The sequence below is a fragment of the Cebus imitator genome, unplaced genomic scaffold, assembly GCF_001604975.1.
Source record: "Cebus imitator isolate Cc_AM_T3 unplaced genomic scaffold, Cebus_imitator-1.0 Scaffold65, whole genome shotgun sequence".
Classification (NCBI taxonomy): domain Eukaryota; kingdom Metazoa; phylum Chordata; class Mammalia; order Primates; family Cebidae; genus Cebus; species Cebus imitator.
In genome coordinates, this window is record NW_016107380.1 from 5,351,397 (window position 1) to 5,368,283 (window position 16,887).

Below are 16,887 nucleotides of genomic sequence, written 5' to 3' on the forward strand. Positions count from 1 at the left end.
CCACGAATGATCATATAGGTATAGGTTTGCAATCACAGTGACATTCACCACACTCGCCTCCTCCCTGCCATTTGTAACCCTTGATATTGTTATCAGCTCTACACGAAGGTCTTCATTCTGTTTAGTTTGATGGGACTGATACTAATTGATTTTCCTTTCTGAGAAAGAAAACTTTTCTGTATAGGCAGAATTGTGATGAATCTGGCAAAGTCAAGGATATCTATTACGTAACTGTATTACCTTCTCACAGCGAAGGCTATTTGACTCTCAACTAACTCTGTATAAGCCTTTTCTTTAAAACAACAAAAGCCTAATGATCATTGCACCAATGTTTCAATTTCAAGGTACTTTTGAGTTATATTAACATGCTTGTCATGTTTAAAATTTTATTTACTTTTTTGAGACAAAGTCTCACTTTGTCACCCAGGCTGGAGTGCAATCTTGGCTCACTGCAACCCCCACCTCCTAGGTTCAAGCAATTTTCCTGCCTTAGTCTCCTGAGTAGCTGAGATTACAGGTGCCTGCTATCACGCCCAGCTAATTTTTATATTTTTAGTAGAGATGGGGTTTCACCACGTTGGTCAGGCTGGTCTCAAACTCCTGACCTCAGGAGATCCACCCACTCTCAGCCTCCCAAAGTGCTGGGATTACAGACATGAGCCACTGCACCCAGGCTGATTTAAAGTATTTTATTTATTTTTTGTTTTTGAGATGGAGTTTTGCTCTTGTAGCCCAGGCTGGCGTGCAATGGCACCACCTTGACGCACCACAACCTCTGCCTCCTGGATTCAGGCGATTCTCCTGCCTCAGCCTCCCCAGTAGCTGGGATTACAGGCATGTGCCACCACGCCTGGCTAATTTTGTATTTTTAGTAGAGATGGGGTTTCCCCATTTTGGTCAGGCTGGTCTTGAACTCTTAACCTCAGGTGATCCGGCCCGCCTCAGCCTTCCAAAGTGCTGGGATTACAGGTGTTTAAAGTATATAATATGAGCTGTTAAGTATGTTAGCATCTGCCTGGGTTCTTAGTGGTCAGTCATTACACAGCCCCCAAATAGTAAAGGTGTTCTAGTTTTATATCTATGGTGAAGGCTGGAAAATTATCATAAGGGGAGAGAGAAGATGGTGTAAAAAGGTAGCCTAACTGTCTTTAAAAGCAGATCAGGAGATACAGAGAGCTAGGTGGATGCTATGGACAGGGTATGAGCCTTCAATCGTTAAAACCTATGTCCTCATTAATGACAGAGAGAACTCTGTCCCTCTGTATACTTGGCTGGGCAGGGTCTCTTGTACTTGGAGTTTTACAGATGTTTGTTTCATGAAGCACACTTTACCAAAATTTAAGAAAAAGGGAAAGATCTCAACTTCAGGGTAATATACTTTTGGCTGTAAATACAGGCAACTAAAAGCAATGTATAAACTCTCATTCTGCTTAGGTCTGTAAATACGTGCTAATAACTGTTCTAAATTTCAAAAGTCTGCCTTGAATTTTGTATTACTGTTGCTGCAAAAGAGACTCTGAGAAGAGAAACACCTGGCACTTTCAGAGACTGGGAGGCAGTGAAGGAAAGGGGGGGTGTGGGGGGGAAACTGAGTCACAGGAACAGGGCAAGAGACCGAGCTGGGCAGCCTGAAAAGGTGCCACTGCCCACCCCAGTGTTCCTAATCTCTTCCCTTTCTTCTCCACCTGCTGGGAAGAATCAACTGAAGGCCTATTTATCAAAGACTACTCTGCATCAAGCAGTATCCTTTCTGGAAAGTGCAAATGCCTCTGAGAAGTACTGCTGTCACTCAGTGACGTTTCTGGTTGAAATCTGATGTCAGTGGATGACCCGGAACTCTGGAGTGCAGAGTATGTTAGAACTGGGTTATAGAGAAGACAATGGGAAGGTACCAAAACGCTCTTAAAAAATTGTAGGTCAACAGCTGTGTACACCTTCTCATACTTTTATTCTTGGGACCCATAATCAGGCAAGAGCTAGAATAGTGTTCAGACATAGTACAGGGTAAACTTATGTTCAAGAACTAACTTTGGATCCCATAATAGAGTATCAGGGAGAATGAATTCTGATTTCCAAACAATTAACTAACATACTTTGGGACACTGTATTCTCGATTTTTTTTTTTTTTGGAGAAGGGAGTTTCACTCTTATCACCCAGGCTGGCGTGCAATGGCCTGATCTTGGCTCACTGCAACCTCCACCTCCCGAGTCCAAGTGATTCTCCTGTTTCAGCCTCCTGAGTTGCTGGGATTATAGGCACCCGCCACCACACCTGGCTAATTTTTGTATTTTTAGTAAAGATGTGGTTTCACCATATTATCCAGGCTGGTCTTGAACTCTTGACCACAGGTGACCCACCCACCTCGGCCTCCCAAAGTGCTGGGATTACAGGCATGAGCCACTGCCCCCAACCAGTATTCAGAGATGGAGACAGCTTCCTTTGAATTTTTCTACTTTATGAAAAGTTGCTATGTATAAATACTGTAATTCTAGCCTCTGCTTTACTGAAGCCTTTCCCCCCAGTAAACTGGAGTACTCACAGGTTCATAAAGAAGAACTGAACCTCAGGTAAGCTACAAAAAGAAACAAAACAACTGTGGTGTTACTTCTGTTGGAAAATTTTAAAAAAGCAGATACCCAACTTTCAGTTTCATTTGTAAAGTATAAAAAATTAAAAGTATACAACATAGTTCATTGCTATCCCAACAATTGCCTTTTAAGATCAAATAGTTGATTACCTGTTTCTAAACTTGAATTATTGTCTAATGAGTAAAAACTGAAGGCAAAGCGTGTTTTCTGGAACTGGAAGAAAAAAAAACGTCTCCCAGATTCTGTGGTGATCTCTAGATGGCACACTAAATGATAAGCGTCTTTTGTTCAGATCACCTAAGGAAGTCAGAGAACCCTGCCTTCCTCATATCCTCTAAGTTAGTTCCATATTTCTCAAGGAGGACAAAGTTTACAAATACCAGCACTGAATAAAGTTCAATCCCTTTGAAATCGTTATTTTAATACTGTAGAATTTATGTCTTATATTTAAAGGGTGACTTACTCATTATGAATACATTTTTAGGGGCTGAGAAACTATAATATATGCCTTAACTAACTCTGCTCTGTAGAATGTGTGTAAGCTTGATTGAGGAGTTTTCAATCATTAGGATAATGTAAGAAATATAAAAATACTGTAAATAATAAGATAAAGCTTTCAAATATATTATTTTTCCAGTAATACTTAGAAATAGCCACCTGAAATATTGGTCTGAATAAAAGACATCAAACAGGGTAACTTTACTTGCTAAATAGGATATATTTTTTAAATAGACAAAATTTTCTAAACGTGTCTTTGTCCTTTACTTTCGTTTTGTAAGACTAGAGCTTGTATAACTGACACCATAATTCTGTAAGATTGCTGTATTACAAGATTCAAAATGATTTTGTCATAATCTCTCCCCACCCCACACTCCCTGCTCTCTTCCCTGAGACCCTATCCTCCAAGAGTGTTGACAGAAAAAGAGTTGTGTTTTCATGTTTTATTTTCTTAAAAACCAAATGTTATACTTTATGATCAGGTAATTGTGGGCATAGAAATGTAAGTGCAACAAAGGACTAAGGCACCATTTTTCTTTCCTTTCCTTGTTTGCCTTGGGGACGGAAGCAAACACCACAAAAACAGCCAGGGTGGCCGGTCAGCCTTATGTCTCTTGGCAAGGTATGTATCAGCCACTTTCACTGGGTACTCTGTGTCACAGGCTGACAAGCCACAGACTTCAAACCCTGCTAGGAAAGAACTTTCTTCTTTTAGAAATACAGAAATAAAGGCACAACAGTACCTTACATGGGGAAGTTGGTAAATACCTGAAAATCTTAATGATTTAGGAATAATTTTGAAGTGTTCTGGATTATTTTACAACGGAAGTCACCTCTTTCTTATTACACCCAAGAATTATTTTTATGGTTGTCTTCTTCCCAGCCAAACCCATAATCATACATCTTCCTCCATTTAATAATCCCTGGTATTAGATGTCTGAGTGTTTACATATCATCAGCTTGACTTACCAGCAGATATTGCCTTAGGAATTGTATTTATTTTTAAAATCATGGATCAAATGGATCAATACGGTGTTTTCAAAGGCGTAATCCTTGAAAATGACTCATTTGGGGATAACATTGTAAGCAAAAGCACTGGGAAATATACTTCAAGAGTCAGAAACATATCAAGGATTATAGATTCTTCTATAATAATGTGCAAAATCAGAATATCGTTTGTGTCATCTAGATACAACGTTAGTATCTAGAATGGCCCCAATGCTGATCAGTGGTTGAAAAGGCTTTTTACACCGGGAGACACTGTTCTCTGAGACACTAGTTTAAGTGGGGCTGGTGGTGGGGAAAACGCAACAGTTGGATTGGCAGGCAGACTCTAACCCTCACTACTGTTTTTTTGCGGGGAGGAGTGGAACAGGAGTCTGCTACACAATGATGTCATAGACACGGCCCACTCGGCCCAGCCACTCCCGCACAGCCTGGCGAACTCGGATGTCGGTCACGTGACAGGTCAGCTGACTGATGCACGGGAACACTGCGGGCTGGAGGGCCGTGAAGGTTTGGTCTGGGAGAATCTGAATCTGATTGAGAACTGTTAGCACCATGTTGGTCCATGCCTAAGAGAAAGGATTTAAGAAAATTAGTGGCTTCCCGCCCCTGGTTTTACTTGAACACTTGAGTGTGGCCCTGCCAATGTGGAAATTTTTTTTTCTTTTTTTTAGAGGCTTTGGTTGCAATAAATTAGTTTTCACTCATTTAATATGCCTATAATAAATTGTTGTTTTAACTTCACATACGTAAAGATGGGCAGAGGCTCACCTTATTTTCAGCTTTCACAAACTACTAAGCTCCTACTTATTTCTTAGATTTAAAAAAAAAAATCCTTGCCTTCTCATAATGAGATTTCCATAGGCCATTAATCTCAAACTCACTTTTTGATGCACCATAGAATTACGCTCAAAGCCTCCCTGAAGAATGAGAATTTTTATGTGTACAGGATGGACTAGAAAAACTTGAGTTGAAAACAATTTGAAAAAAAATTCATTGGCATAACCACACAATATTCACTTTGCTTTTTTCTTTTATATAATGCTTCATAACTACCGAATTTCCTCAGTGCCATTTTCAAATGACACAGTAAGAACTCAATGCCAGTTAAAGCTTACTTTTTTTAGGACAGGGTCTCTCTATGTTGTCCAAGCTGGAGTGCAATGGCGCCATCTCAGCTCACTGCAACCTCTGCCTCCTGGGATCAAGCAATCTTCCTGCCTCAACCTCCCAAGTAGTTGGGATTACAGGCATGTGCCACCTCGCTCAGCTAATTTTTGTATTTTTTTTTTTTTTATAGAGATGGGTTTTGCCATGTTTGTCCAGGCTGGTCTTGAAAAAGCCTTCATTTTATAAGCTTAAGCCTCACCTTATTTCTACAGGTAAGTTCCTCATTCTCGATAATCTACATTACAATGGAGAAAAGTAGTTCCTGAAATTATCTGAGAGTAAAATTCCAGCTTCATCATGACATACTGATACTGGCAGATCCCGCACTTAGGCTCCCGCAGCCCTCTGACTTCGGAGGGAAATCGGTTCCCCTACCTGTTTCTGTAAATCTTTTTTTTTTCTTTTTTGCTTATTTATTTATTCAAGTACAGTTAACATTCAGATGCAAATGTAAATTTGAAATTACAAATTTAATTAAACCATGAACTAAATTTCTTTAATTCAACTTTTTTTGTCTTATAATATTAATACTGGACCTCGTGAAGCCCTAAATGTCTTTTTATTTATTTACTCAATTTTTTTAAATTGCATTTTAGGTTTTGGGGTACGTGTGAAGAACATGCAAGATTGTTGCACAGGTACACACATGGCAGTGTGATGTGCTGTCTTCCTCCCCATCACCTATATCTGGCATTTCTCCCCATGCTCTCTCTCCCCAACTCCCCCCCGCCCCCCCGCTGTTCCCCCCCATTTCCCCCCAACAGACCCCAGTGTGTGATGCTCCCCTCCCTGTGTCCATGTGTTCTCATTGTTCAACACCCACCTATGAGTGAGAACATGCGGTTCTGTACATCTTAGCCTGTATGTGCCCAATCTGCAAGGGGGGCCCATCTAATATTGGAAACCCAGCCTCCCGCCCACCTCCTCTAGGCCGCAGGATGGTACCTGGATCTGTGCTTCTGCGTCTCTCACGGAGACACTAAGGGAACTCCCGGTGGAGCCTGAGCGGGGCCTCTTGTCCTGCCGCAGCAGCTCGGGGCCTGCGCTGAAGGAATGCCGCATTTGCCCTTGATCCATCAAGTGCTGGGGACGCTGAAGCAGCGGGGAGTCCTGGCCCCTGGGGCCCAGTGGCTCTCCTTTCTTCTCCACTTTGATGTCTTTGGGGAACGCAGGCAGGTTGTGCTGCTGTTTCCTCTTTTTGTATTCGGTCATCAGCTTTGAAATGGTCTTGTCGGCCGCCATGGTGTAGATTTTGTTCCCCGCGTTCTCCCACCACTCCTTCTTGCGGCTGGGATCCTTCTTCTCCACCTTGGGGCTGGGGGGCAGCAGCAGGTCCCCACCCCCGGCCTTCAGGCTCAGGGACTCGCCTGTGTGCTCCCGGGGCTGGCTTCTGTCGTCCTCGGAAGGGGTTTCTTTCCCAGAGAAGCCCCCGGTGGAGGGGGTGGATGACTCGGACTGGAAGGAGGGCAGGATGAAGAACGGGTCGCCCTTGAAGATGGGAGCCTCCTCCATACAGTTCTCCAGGTCCAGGTGCATCTGGATATAGTTGTTGCACAGTTCCATGCACAGCTTGTGCAGCCTCTTGACCAGCCACACCCAGTCCGCGTTGCTGACGGGCTGGACGCTGAGCAAGGGCATCCGTGCCCGCCACTGTCTCTTCTCCTTGCCTCTCGGGGGGCTGACCTGCGCGGTTTCCTCAAAGATGTCTTCATCTTCGGATGAACACTGCTGGGAAGAGTCTGTGCTTCTCTCGTCCTCCTCAAAAAGGACCTTCTTCACTTGCTCTGCAGTGATGGTTTCTTGATTGGTGAGAACAGCACACACCAGGGCGTGGAAATAGATGTTAAAGCTCATGGCAGACTGGCGGTAGAGGTTGGCGGCACCCCCGATGCCGGACACTTTCTTCAGCAGGCACTTCAGCCCGGGGCTCGTGTCAAACTCTCTGGCGGTCCTGTAAGAGTCCAGCAGCAGGTCGAATATGACTGCCAAGTTCTGCATGGAGATGTATCTGAGGAAGCCAGCCAGCTTGGCTTCTGGCACTTGGATCGTCTTCTCCTCTCCAGGAGAGGGGCCTTTGACAAACTCTTCTAACAAGATGTCATATAAGTTCTGGAGTAAGACCTGATGAGACAGCAAGCTCACCACAATTTCCCTGAAAGACACGCTTCAAGTGAAAAGAGAGGGGCTGATTAATGGTTTTCTGCCTTATAGCAGGTATTTCAAAGCAATATAGACATTACCCATTTCAGAATGATATATGCAGATTTACAAACTAAACTACCTGGACTCAAATGTTTTCCATGAAAAAGGGCATGCTTTTGGGGGCATTATGCGATAACCATTTTAATCACAACTAGTGGAATTCTTAACAGTTTTAAAAATTCCCAAAGTTATAGAATATAAAAGTTATGATGCCAAATTATCAAGATATATTTGTGAAAAGACATCACTGTTGAAGGGGGCTGGAGGGTCTTTTTGCCTGTGAGGACACTGAATACATTTTGGGTTTTCTATAACCCAACACATGAGGTCAGGTGTGGAATTCTCCATTTGTGGTGTCCTGTTGGCACTCAAAAATTTCAGATTTTGATGGATTTTGGCATTAGGAATGCCCAACATGTATTATGTTTGCCAAACATTTTAATTCACCAGTGTGGTTCAAGGTGGTTCTGGTTTACAGTTTCATTTCTTTTCACTGCTCTTATAATTTTATGGAAATAGTTTAGGCTATTATATGGCCAATTAATTCCCCAAACTGCATATTTATAAAATTATGACAACTGTTATTAAAAATATTAATTTCAAAGGTCTAGCCATTATGTTAATAACATTTTGCTTTATGTCTATGACTTTGAATGTAAAAATTTGTATAAGTAGGAAAAGTGCTTTTCTAATAGCAGAAAATGACAAATCCTACATAAATCTTAATGTTAACTTTGCCCTTTGTGTGGTCCTTACTGAGGGAAAACACGTTACTCTCAAGATGAAATGAGTCACAAAGGGCTGCTACTCAAAAACGGTAACCTTTTAAAATAAATCACTTGAACATAAAAGTTACTACTTTTTTTTATGTACACAATTCACTGGTATTAAGTATATTCATAATGTGTAACCATTACTGCTATAAATTGCTAAAACTTTTTCATCAGTTTTAATCAAATTTTTTCATCAAATTTAATTTTTATTTATTTATTTTGAGATGGAGTGTCGCCCTTGCTGCCCAGGCTGGAGTGCAATGGCGCAATCTCACCTCATTGCAACCTCTGCCTCCTGGCTTCAAGTGATTCTCCTGCCTCAGCCTCCCTAGCAGCTGGGATTACAGGCATGTGCCACCCTACCTGGCTAAGTTTGTATTTTTAGTAGAGACAGGGTTTCTCCATGTTGGTCTGGCTGGTTTCCAACTCCTGACCTCAGATGATCCACCTGCCTTGGCCTCCCAAAATGCTGGGATTACAGGCGTGGGCCACCGTACCCAGATTTCATCATTTCTAACAGCAACTTTGTACCCACTCAACAACTCTCCATTTCCCAGCCCCAGCTCCTACTTAAGCTACCAGTAAACCTGAATGCGGATTATTCTGAAAAAGGGGACTCCAAAAGTTTATACCAACTTGGTCCAAAAGCTACTAATTTGCTCTAATGTTTTCTGTCCATACTATAGGAAGTATGGACTAAAACGGGAAAGTTTCTACTGATCAGACAAGTCTGTCCCCATGATACCATAACATCCTTAAGGGACAGGACAGTATCGAATTCATCTTTTTGTCCCCAGTAACTGGGAAAATGGTGAGAGTAGCAACATTCAGTAAGTCTCCAAGTCAAAGAATGAAAGCAGGCTGGCTCTGGGCACAGGCTGCCTGAAGGAGATGCTCCCCTGAGAAATGGCTCTGACATTTGAACCCCCCTCTCCCCTAGGATCCTGGATCCCTGACGCAGGAAGCACCACCAGAGGGATGAGTTTAATCAGCCTGGTGAAGGCGTGAACCGTTTCACTCACAATACGGTTTTTTATTACCTTCCCTGAGAAATAGCAAGCTATTTTCCAGCCAGCACCTAAAGAGAGGCTAATGCAAAGCCACGTCTGAATTGTGGGGTATTTTCATCCACCAAGATCATTTTTTTGGATGCTTTAAGAGATACAGCTGCTAACTATGCATATAAAAAAGGGCAGCAAATCCCCTTTACCTTAGGTTCGGGTTAAAGGATGCAGTGACAAGAAAACAGTGGGAGGGAAATAATACTGAAGAGATCAAAATTTCAGAAAGATAAGGGAAAAGTGAAACAATTTTATAGATATCCAATTCCTAATCATCTATGCTGATGGGAGACAAAGATCTCAAACAAAATCGACAAATAACTGTAATTCAGCATACCCAAGGTTTCAAGCTTTTTCTCAGCACATCTTTAAGCTGTCTGCCTTCCTCCTGCTGCATAAGGGCAAAGGAAAGCCAGTCTCCAGATTGGATAATTGAGAGTTAATTGCATAACAAGTGGTTGACTTAAAACATGCTAATGTATATCTTAAAGCGCTAATTAAGATGTGGATAGAGTAAAGCTTGGGGCTATCAATGTCAAAACTATGAAAACAAACCCAAACAAACCAACGCAGGTTTCTCTATTTAAATGCTGTAATCTGGTTTTAGGATTACATCTAAAGGATGCACCTGGCCAGCATATAATTTTCCATAGGTCTCACTCATCTTCCACTACATCCTATGCTAAACTAAGAATTGCCCCTGCAAATAAGAGTCAAATCTAAGAATGCAAAGCATACAGAGTTTGGCTGAGAGCTCTTAAGGAATGTTAAGGAATGTCTTTTGGCTCAGTGGCCAGTGGCATTGGTGAAAGAATTTAATGTGCTTATTTTGTTTTGCTTAACTACGAGTGGGTAATTGCCCATTAAAAGTGCTAAGTAAATTTATGAGCCATGTTGGTATATTTTAAAACTGTAACCTTTTAAAACCAACAACAAAAGGGTATTAGGCTATTCTCCTATATTTTATTTATAATTTGAATGCAGCCTATTATTCCTTTTTCCTACCTTCACATCAAAAATATTTCAGCAAGAATAATTGGCTAAATGTGAATCAGAAATAGGAAAAAAGGAAGAACTGAAGTTCTGAAGTAAAGCAATGCTTAAAGATGTCAAAGGATTGCACAATTTTGGTACATTAAAAAAAAAAAAAAGACCACTTAAAAATTAGTGACTGGTGGTTGAGGGATACAGGGGCTAGAACTGGGGAGGAGCTCATGGGATTTTAGTAAAGTTCTATTCCTGAATTTGGAATTTTATTTTTTATTCATGCTTCGTAACTTTTGAACATTCCACATTTTTTTGATATGTACCAATAATTGACCAAAAATTAGTAACTATAAATTTCACTCAAGTGATTGTTATATTAATCAAACTGCCCCGATAACTCAGCTACTTTTTTTTTTTTTTGAGATGAAGTCTCATTCTGCCACCCAGGCTGGAGTGCGGTGGTGTGATCTCAGCTCCCTGGAACCTCTCTGCTTCCACGGTTCAATTGACTCTCCTGCCTCAGCTTCCTGAGTAGCTGGGATTACAGGCATGAGCCAGAATGCTTGGCCCAATCACCCAAAGCCTGTAAAATGATACCAACTATTTTTGCTTGGGCTGCCGTAACAAAATACCATAGACTGGGTGGCTTACAAACAGCGGAATTTGGTTTCCTGTAGTTCTGGAGGCTGGATGTCTGAGATCAGGGCACCAGCATGGGTGGCTTCTGGTGAAAGCCCTCTTCTAGACTACAGATGACCGTCTTCACGGATCCTCACATGGCAGAAAGAGGGCAAGGGAGCCGTCTCTTCTTTTAAGGGCACGGATCCCATTCATGAGGGCTCCACACTCATAACCTGATTTCCTCCTGAAGGTCCTACCTAACATCATCACATTGGGGGTTAGGAGTATAAAACACATCAATGTGGGAGAACACATTCTGTCCATTGCATCAACTCTCTCCTTGAAATGGGAAAGGACAGAGGCCTTATGCTCAACCAGACCCAGTTTTGTTTTGTTTTATTTTTGAGATGGAGTGTTGCTCTGTTGCCCAGGAGTGCAATGGCATGATCTTGGCTCACTGCAACCTCCGCCTCCTGGGTTCAAGCCTCCTGAGTAGCTGGGACTACAGGCACACACCACCATGCCCTGCTAATTTTTGTATTTTTAGTAGAGACGGGGTTTCACCGTGTTGTCCAGGCTGGTCTCAAACCCCTGACTTCAGGTGATCTACCTGCCTTGACTTCCAAAGTGCTGGGATTACAGGCATGGGCCACTGCACCCAGCCCAGATTCTGGCTCCACCACTTTGCAGTTGTGTGTCCTTGGGCAAGGGACCCAAGATTCTCTGTATGCACCCTCAGTGGGGAAATGGGAGCAGGAATACTTATCCACTGTGTTTCACACACAGCACTCAAATAATCATTACTGTTAGTGTGCCAGAAGTTTAAAAGTGGAAAATGTTGGTCATTGCCTTCATCCTCTAGTCTAGGAACAGTATTCTTAAGGGAGGATGATAGTATTTAAAAAGGGCAAGTTTCTTGGGGCAGAGCATAGACCTTTTTGTCTTCCAGTAGCCATTATTGTTCCTGGGGAAGTTTATATACCTCTTACTGAAACAATCAGAACCATGCCTCAATTTACTTTTTTATTTTTTAATAAGACAGGGTTTTTGTTCTGTTGCCCAGGCTGGAGTACAGTGACACATCGTGGCCCACTATAGCTGTGACCTCCTGGGCTCAAGTGATCCTCCTGAGTAGCTGGGACTATAGGCATGCACCATGACACTTGGCTAAATTTTTATTTTTACTTTTTTGTAGAGATGGGTCTCACTATGTTACCCAGGCTGGTCTCGAACTTCTGAGCTTAAGTAACCCTCCTGCAGTTCTGGGATTACAGTTGTAAACCACTGCCCCTGGCCTATTTTTTTTTTTTTTTTTTTTGATTATAACTGTGTGACATTATGGGTTGGGTTATATTCCCCAAAATTTTTTTTTTTTTTTTTTAAGATTATAACTGTGTGACATTATGGGTTGGGTTATATTCCCCAAATTCCTATGTTGAAGTCCTAACCCCCTGGTACCTCAGAATGTGACTATATTTGGAGAAAGGGGTCTTTAAAGAGGTAATTAAGTCAAAATGAGGTCATGAGGGTTAGTTTTAATGCAATATGACTGTTGTCTTTGTAAGAAGAGGAAATTCGGACATAGACCTGTACAGAGGAAGTCCATGCTAAGACACAGGAAGAAAATGGTTATCTACATGTCAAGGACTTAGACCTTGGAAGAAACCTTCATATCTGGTGCCAGAACTGTGGGAAAGACAGTTCTGTTGTTTGAGTCACCCAGTCTGTGGTGCTTTCTGTGGCAGCCCGGGCAACCTAATATGTATGAAATGTGGGGAATTTGGTTACAAGGCTAACAGTTTCTATAAAAACCTTTGCTAAATGACTCCACAAATGTTTTCAGTATTCCTGGCCAAAGCCTGGCTTATAATCTTGGAAGTGAGTGAACATTCTTATTTTTAAGCACCCTATGATTTGAGAACTTAGGTACTTACCTTTTCTTGGTGTGTCCATTTGGCTTTTCATCAGGAGGCAGCTCAATAATGAGCTGGCAGGACTGAGCGTGGTCAAAGTTGTTTGGCGTCTTTGGTGAGCACTGGGTGTCCAGCATAAACACCTGTGTGGGTGTGCAAAGGTACAGTTCAGAACTCCAGCATCCTCTGCTTGACCTGTCAGGGATCAGCTGGATGACCCTGGGCAAGTTGAGCCTCATCATAAAATGAGGATGATAATCGTTTCCTATTTGATATGCTTGTTGAGGTAGTTAATTGATATGTGTGCACTACATATGCAAAGCATTAGAACAGAGGAGCAAATAATCAGGGTTAGCCGTTGACACTAATACTAGCAACACTACTAGTTCTACCATGTGACAATTCATTATACCCCAAATAGCAAGTATTGACACTTAATATTAACTAAGTGTAAATAAAAAGGGGCTTTCTAAAAGATTATCTCTGATTTTTGAGCCTGTTTTGTATCATATTCAACACAGGGGTGAAAAAATGAGTTAGGAATTCTGTCAGGATTCCTGATGGTTACTGATAGGGCCACAGTGCTCTACTAGGTGTGGCAGATGTGACTAAGAAAATAGTGAGAACTTATTGGATCTCTGACCAACCCTCCCCCCCCCCCCAAATTTTATTTTACATGACTTAAAATACTTTCACCACTTTTCTCTGGAAAGATTAGAATATATATATTTGAGACAGGGTCTTACTCTGTTGTCCAGGCTGGAGTGCAGTGGTGTGAGCATGGCTTACTGCAGCTTTGACCTCCCTGGTTCAAGTGAGCCTCCCACCTTAGCCCCTTGAGTAGCTGGGACCACAGGTGTGTACCACCATGCCCAGCCATGTTTTAAACACTCTTTTTCAGCCGGGTGTGGTGGCTCACACTTGTAATCCCAGCACTTTGGAAGGCCAAGGCAGGTGGATCACGAGGTCAGGAGTTCAAGATCAGCCTGGCCAACACAGTGAAACCCCATCTCTACTAAAAATACAAAAATTAGCTGGGCGTGATGGCACATGCCTGCAATCCCAGCTACTCGGGAGGCTGAGGCAGGAGAATTGCTTGAACCTGGCAGGCAGAGGTTGCAGTGAAACGAGATCACATCACTGCACTCCAGCCTGGGAGACACAGTGAGACTCTGTCTCAAAAACAAACAAACAAAACCACATTTTTTCTTTTTCAAGTTTGAGGTCCATGTGTAGGATATGCAGTGTCTTACATAGGTAAATGTATGCCATGGTGGCTTATTGCACGGATCATCCCATCACCGAGGTATTAAGCCTAGCATCCATTAGCTATTCTTTCTGATCTTCTACCTCTCCCATCCCCCACAGGTGCCCAGTATGTGTTGTTCCTTGCTATGTGTCCATGAGTTCTCATCCATCAGCTCCCACTTATAAGTGAGAACACATGTGATGTTTGGCTTTCTGTCCCTACGTTAGTTTGCTGAGGATAATGGCCTCCAACTCCATCCATGTTCTTGCAAAGGACATGATCTCATTCCATTTTATGGCTACATAGTATTCCATGCACCATATTTTCTTTATCTAGCCTATCACTGATGGACATTTAGGTTGATTCCATGTATTTGTTATTGTAAATAGTGCTAAGATTAACATAAAGTGCACATATCTTTATAAATGGAATGATTTATATTCTTTTGGGTATATACCCAGTAATGGGATCGCTGGGTCAAATGTTATTTCTACCTTTAGGTCATTGAGGAATCACCACACTGGCTTACACCATGGCTGAACTAATTTACACTCCCACTAACAGTGTAAAAGTGTTACTTTTTCTCTACAACCTTACCAGTATCCATTGTTTTTTTGACTTTACTAATAGCCATTCTGAGTGGCCTGAGATGGAATCTCATTGCGGTTTTGATTTGCATTTCTCTAATGATCAGTGATGTTGAACTTCCTTTCATGTTTGTTGGCTGTATGTATGTCTTCTTTTGAGAAGTGTCTGTTCAAGTCCTTTGCCCACTTTTTAATGGAATTGTTTTTTTCTTGTAAATTTATGTGAGTTTCTTGTAGATTTCATAGAGATGGACTCTTAACGGTGTTGCCGAGGCTGGTCTTGAACTCCTGGGCTCAAGCAATCCTCCTGCCTTGGCTGCCCAAAGTGCTGGCATTACAGGTGTAAGCCACCAGGCCCAGCAAGATTAGAATATTTTAGAAATACTTTCAAAATCTTGTAAGAATTCTCAGATTTTCAAATAATGGGTTATTTTAAGAGTGAATACAGAGGAAAAATTTGGGATTGAGGAAGAAATAGAGAAGTATTAAGAAGTGGAAGATTGTATTAAATATTAAGATTACAGGCTCATGCCTGTAATCCCAGCATTTTGGGAGGCCGAGGTGGATGGATCATTTGAGATCAGGAGTTCGACACTAGCCTGACCAACATGGCGAAACCCTGTCTCTACTAAGAATGCAAAAATTAGCTGGGTGTGGTGGTGCACACCTGTAATCTCAGCTACTCGGGAGGCTGAGGCAAAAGAATCACTTGAACCTGGAGGTAGAGGTTGCTGTGAGCTGAGATCACACCACTGCACTCCAGCCTGGCAACAGAGTCAAGTCTCAAAAAAAAAACAAAAACAAAAACAAAAATAAAAACAAACAAAAAAAAAAACGGAAAAAGAAGTGAAAGTTTCACTAAACTAAACATTTCTCTGCTGTTCTTCTCCATTAATGCTCTATTTCAGAAGAAGATTCCATTGGCTTTTTCATATTCTTGTTGTATGACTAGATAAGGTTGCACAGACCACTGTATGCACACGTGCACATTCTTTAGCCAGACGTAACAACTGCTTATGTGGAGAAGCTATCCCTGTGGAGGGCCACCTTGTTGGTTTCTCTCTTCTCACTTGTAGCTACACCATTGCTGCAGCAGCCACAATTGCCATGCTGCTAGGAGTAGCTCTTTGTTGCAGCCTTACAACCTTTCTTCTGCCCCAACTTCCGCAGACTGGCCATGGAGGCTTCATGGGATGTGCTCCCTTCCTTCAGAACGAGCAGAATCATCAAGTCCCAGATGTTAGGCATGTGCTTAGCAGAGGTGTGAGAAACCAAAGGTCCCACTACCTCAAGATAGCTGGGAAAAGCCCTGTGGAAGCCAGACCTGGCCAGGAAATGTCTTGACTAACTAAGCTCTTTACATGGGTAATCAGGGAATCCTAGATTATTAGTGTGTTAAGAGAAAATTTTAAGAATTTAAACAGATCTGGTAGAGAAAAGGGGCCTTGCCTTTTGAGTATAACTTCCAACTCTTTTCTTCAAATTTAACTCAAATGTGACAGTTCAATTACATTTGTAAAACTTGTTTAATATTTTAAACCCACATCATGTATACACATTCATATGCATATGCAAAATAGTGTCTGCATATGAAGACCCAGTTCAGGCATGTCTGTTGCTATTACATGATGGAATAAGTAGCCAGTCAATGGTCGTTGGGAATTTTGTCCATTTCCATTTTTCACTACTATGAACAGCATGGTTATGAATATATGTGAATTCAGGGATGGCATTTAGCTGGACTGCTGCTTAGAGTCACATATAGGGTTTCCTAGAGGCAGACTGCCATGTCACTTAGGAGCTGAGGGCATATCTGTGGCTCATGACACTACTGTATTCTTCTGATATTTCTGTGATTCAGGTACCTACTGATTCAACAAAAACATACTAAGCATCTTCTCTAGGCCTTGCTCTAAAAATACCAAGGTAAATATACAGAATATGTTCTCTGCTCCTCAGGCGCTAACAACCAAATTTTGTGACTTCTTACATGTGTCTCAAGAAGAAAAAGCCATTGGTATATGATGATTCCTGCATGAGCGAATACACTTGAATTGTAATGCTACATTCAACTCGAATTTAGGAAGCAACGTTTAAATGTTAAGTTCTGTGTTGTGAATTAAAGATATAAGAAAAAGAACCCAAATGAGTTTGGCATTTTTAGGCACTCACAGTCTAGCAGTAACAATAATATTTAAGCGAATACTTATAGGTAGCTTAAGCAAGTTAGGT

At 41.8% G+C, this 16,887-nt stretch overlaps 1 protein-coding gene across 3 annotated transcripts in view; it reads right to left on the reverse strand.

The window, feature by feature from the left end:
• Nucleotides 1-2,135: 2,135 nt before the first annotated feature.
• Nucleotides 2,136-16,887, reverse strand: part of ARFGEF3 (ARFGEF family member 3) — a 176,530-nt gene continuing 161,778 nt past the window's right edge. For all 3 annotated transcript variants that reach the window (XM_017530437.2, XM_017530435.2, XM_017530436.2), the window contains 3 exons: nt 12,841-12,962; nt 6,208-7,426; nt 2,136-4,661 (listed from right to left, as the gene is read on the reverse strand). In XM_017530437.2, coding sequence (XP_017385926.1) covers nt 4,470-4,661; nt 6,208-7,426; nt 12,841-12,962 — 1,533 coding nt within the window. In that variant the 3' untranslated portion in view covers nt 2,136-4,469. The remainder of the gene's footprint in view (nt 4,662-6,207; nt 7,427-12,840; nt 12,963-16,887) is intronic.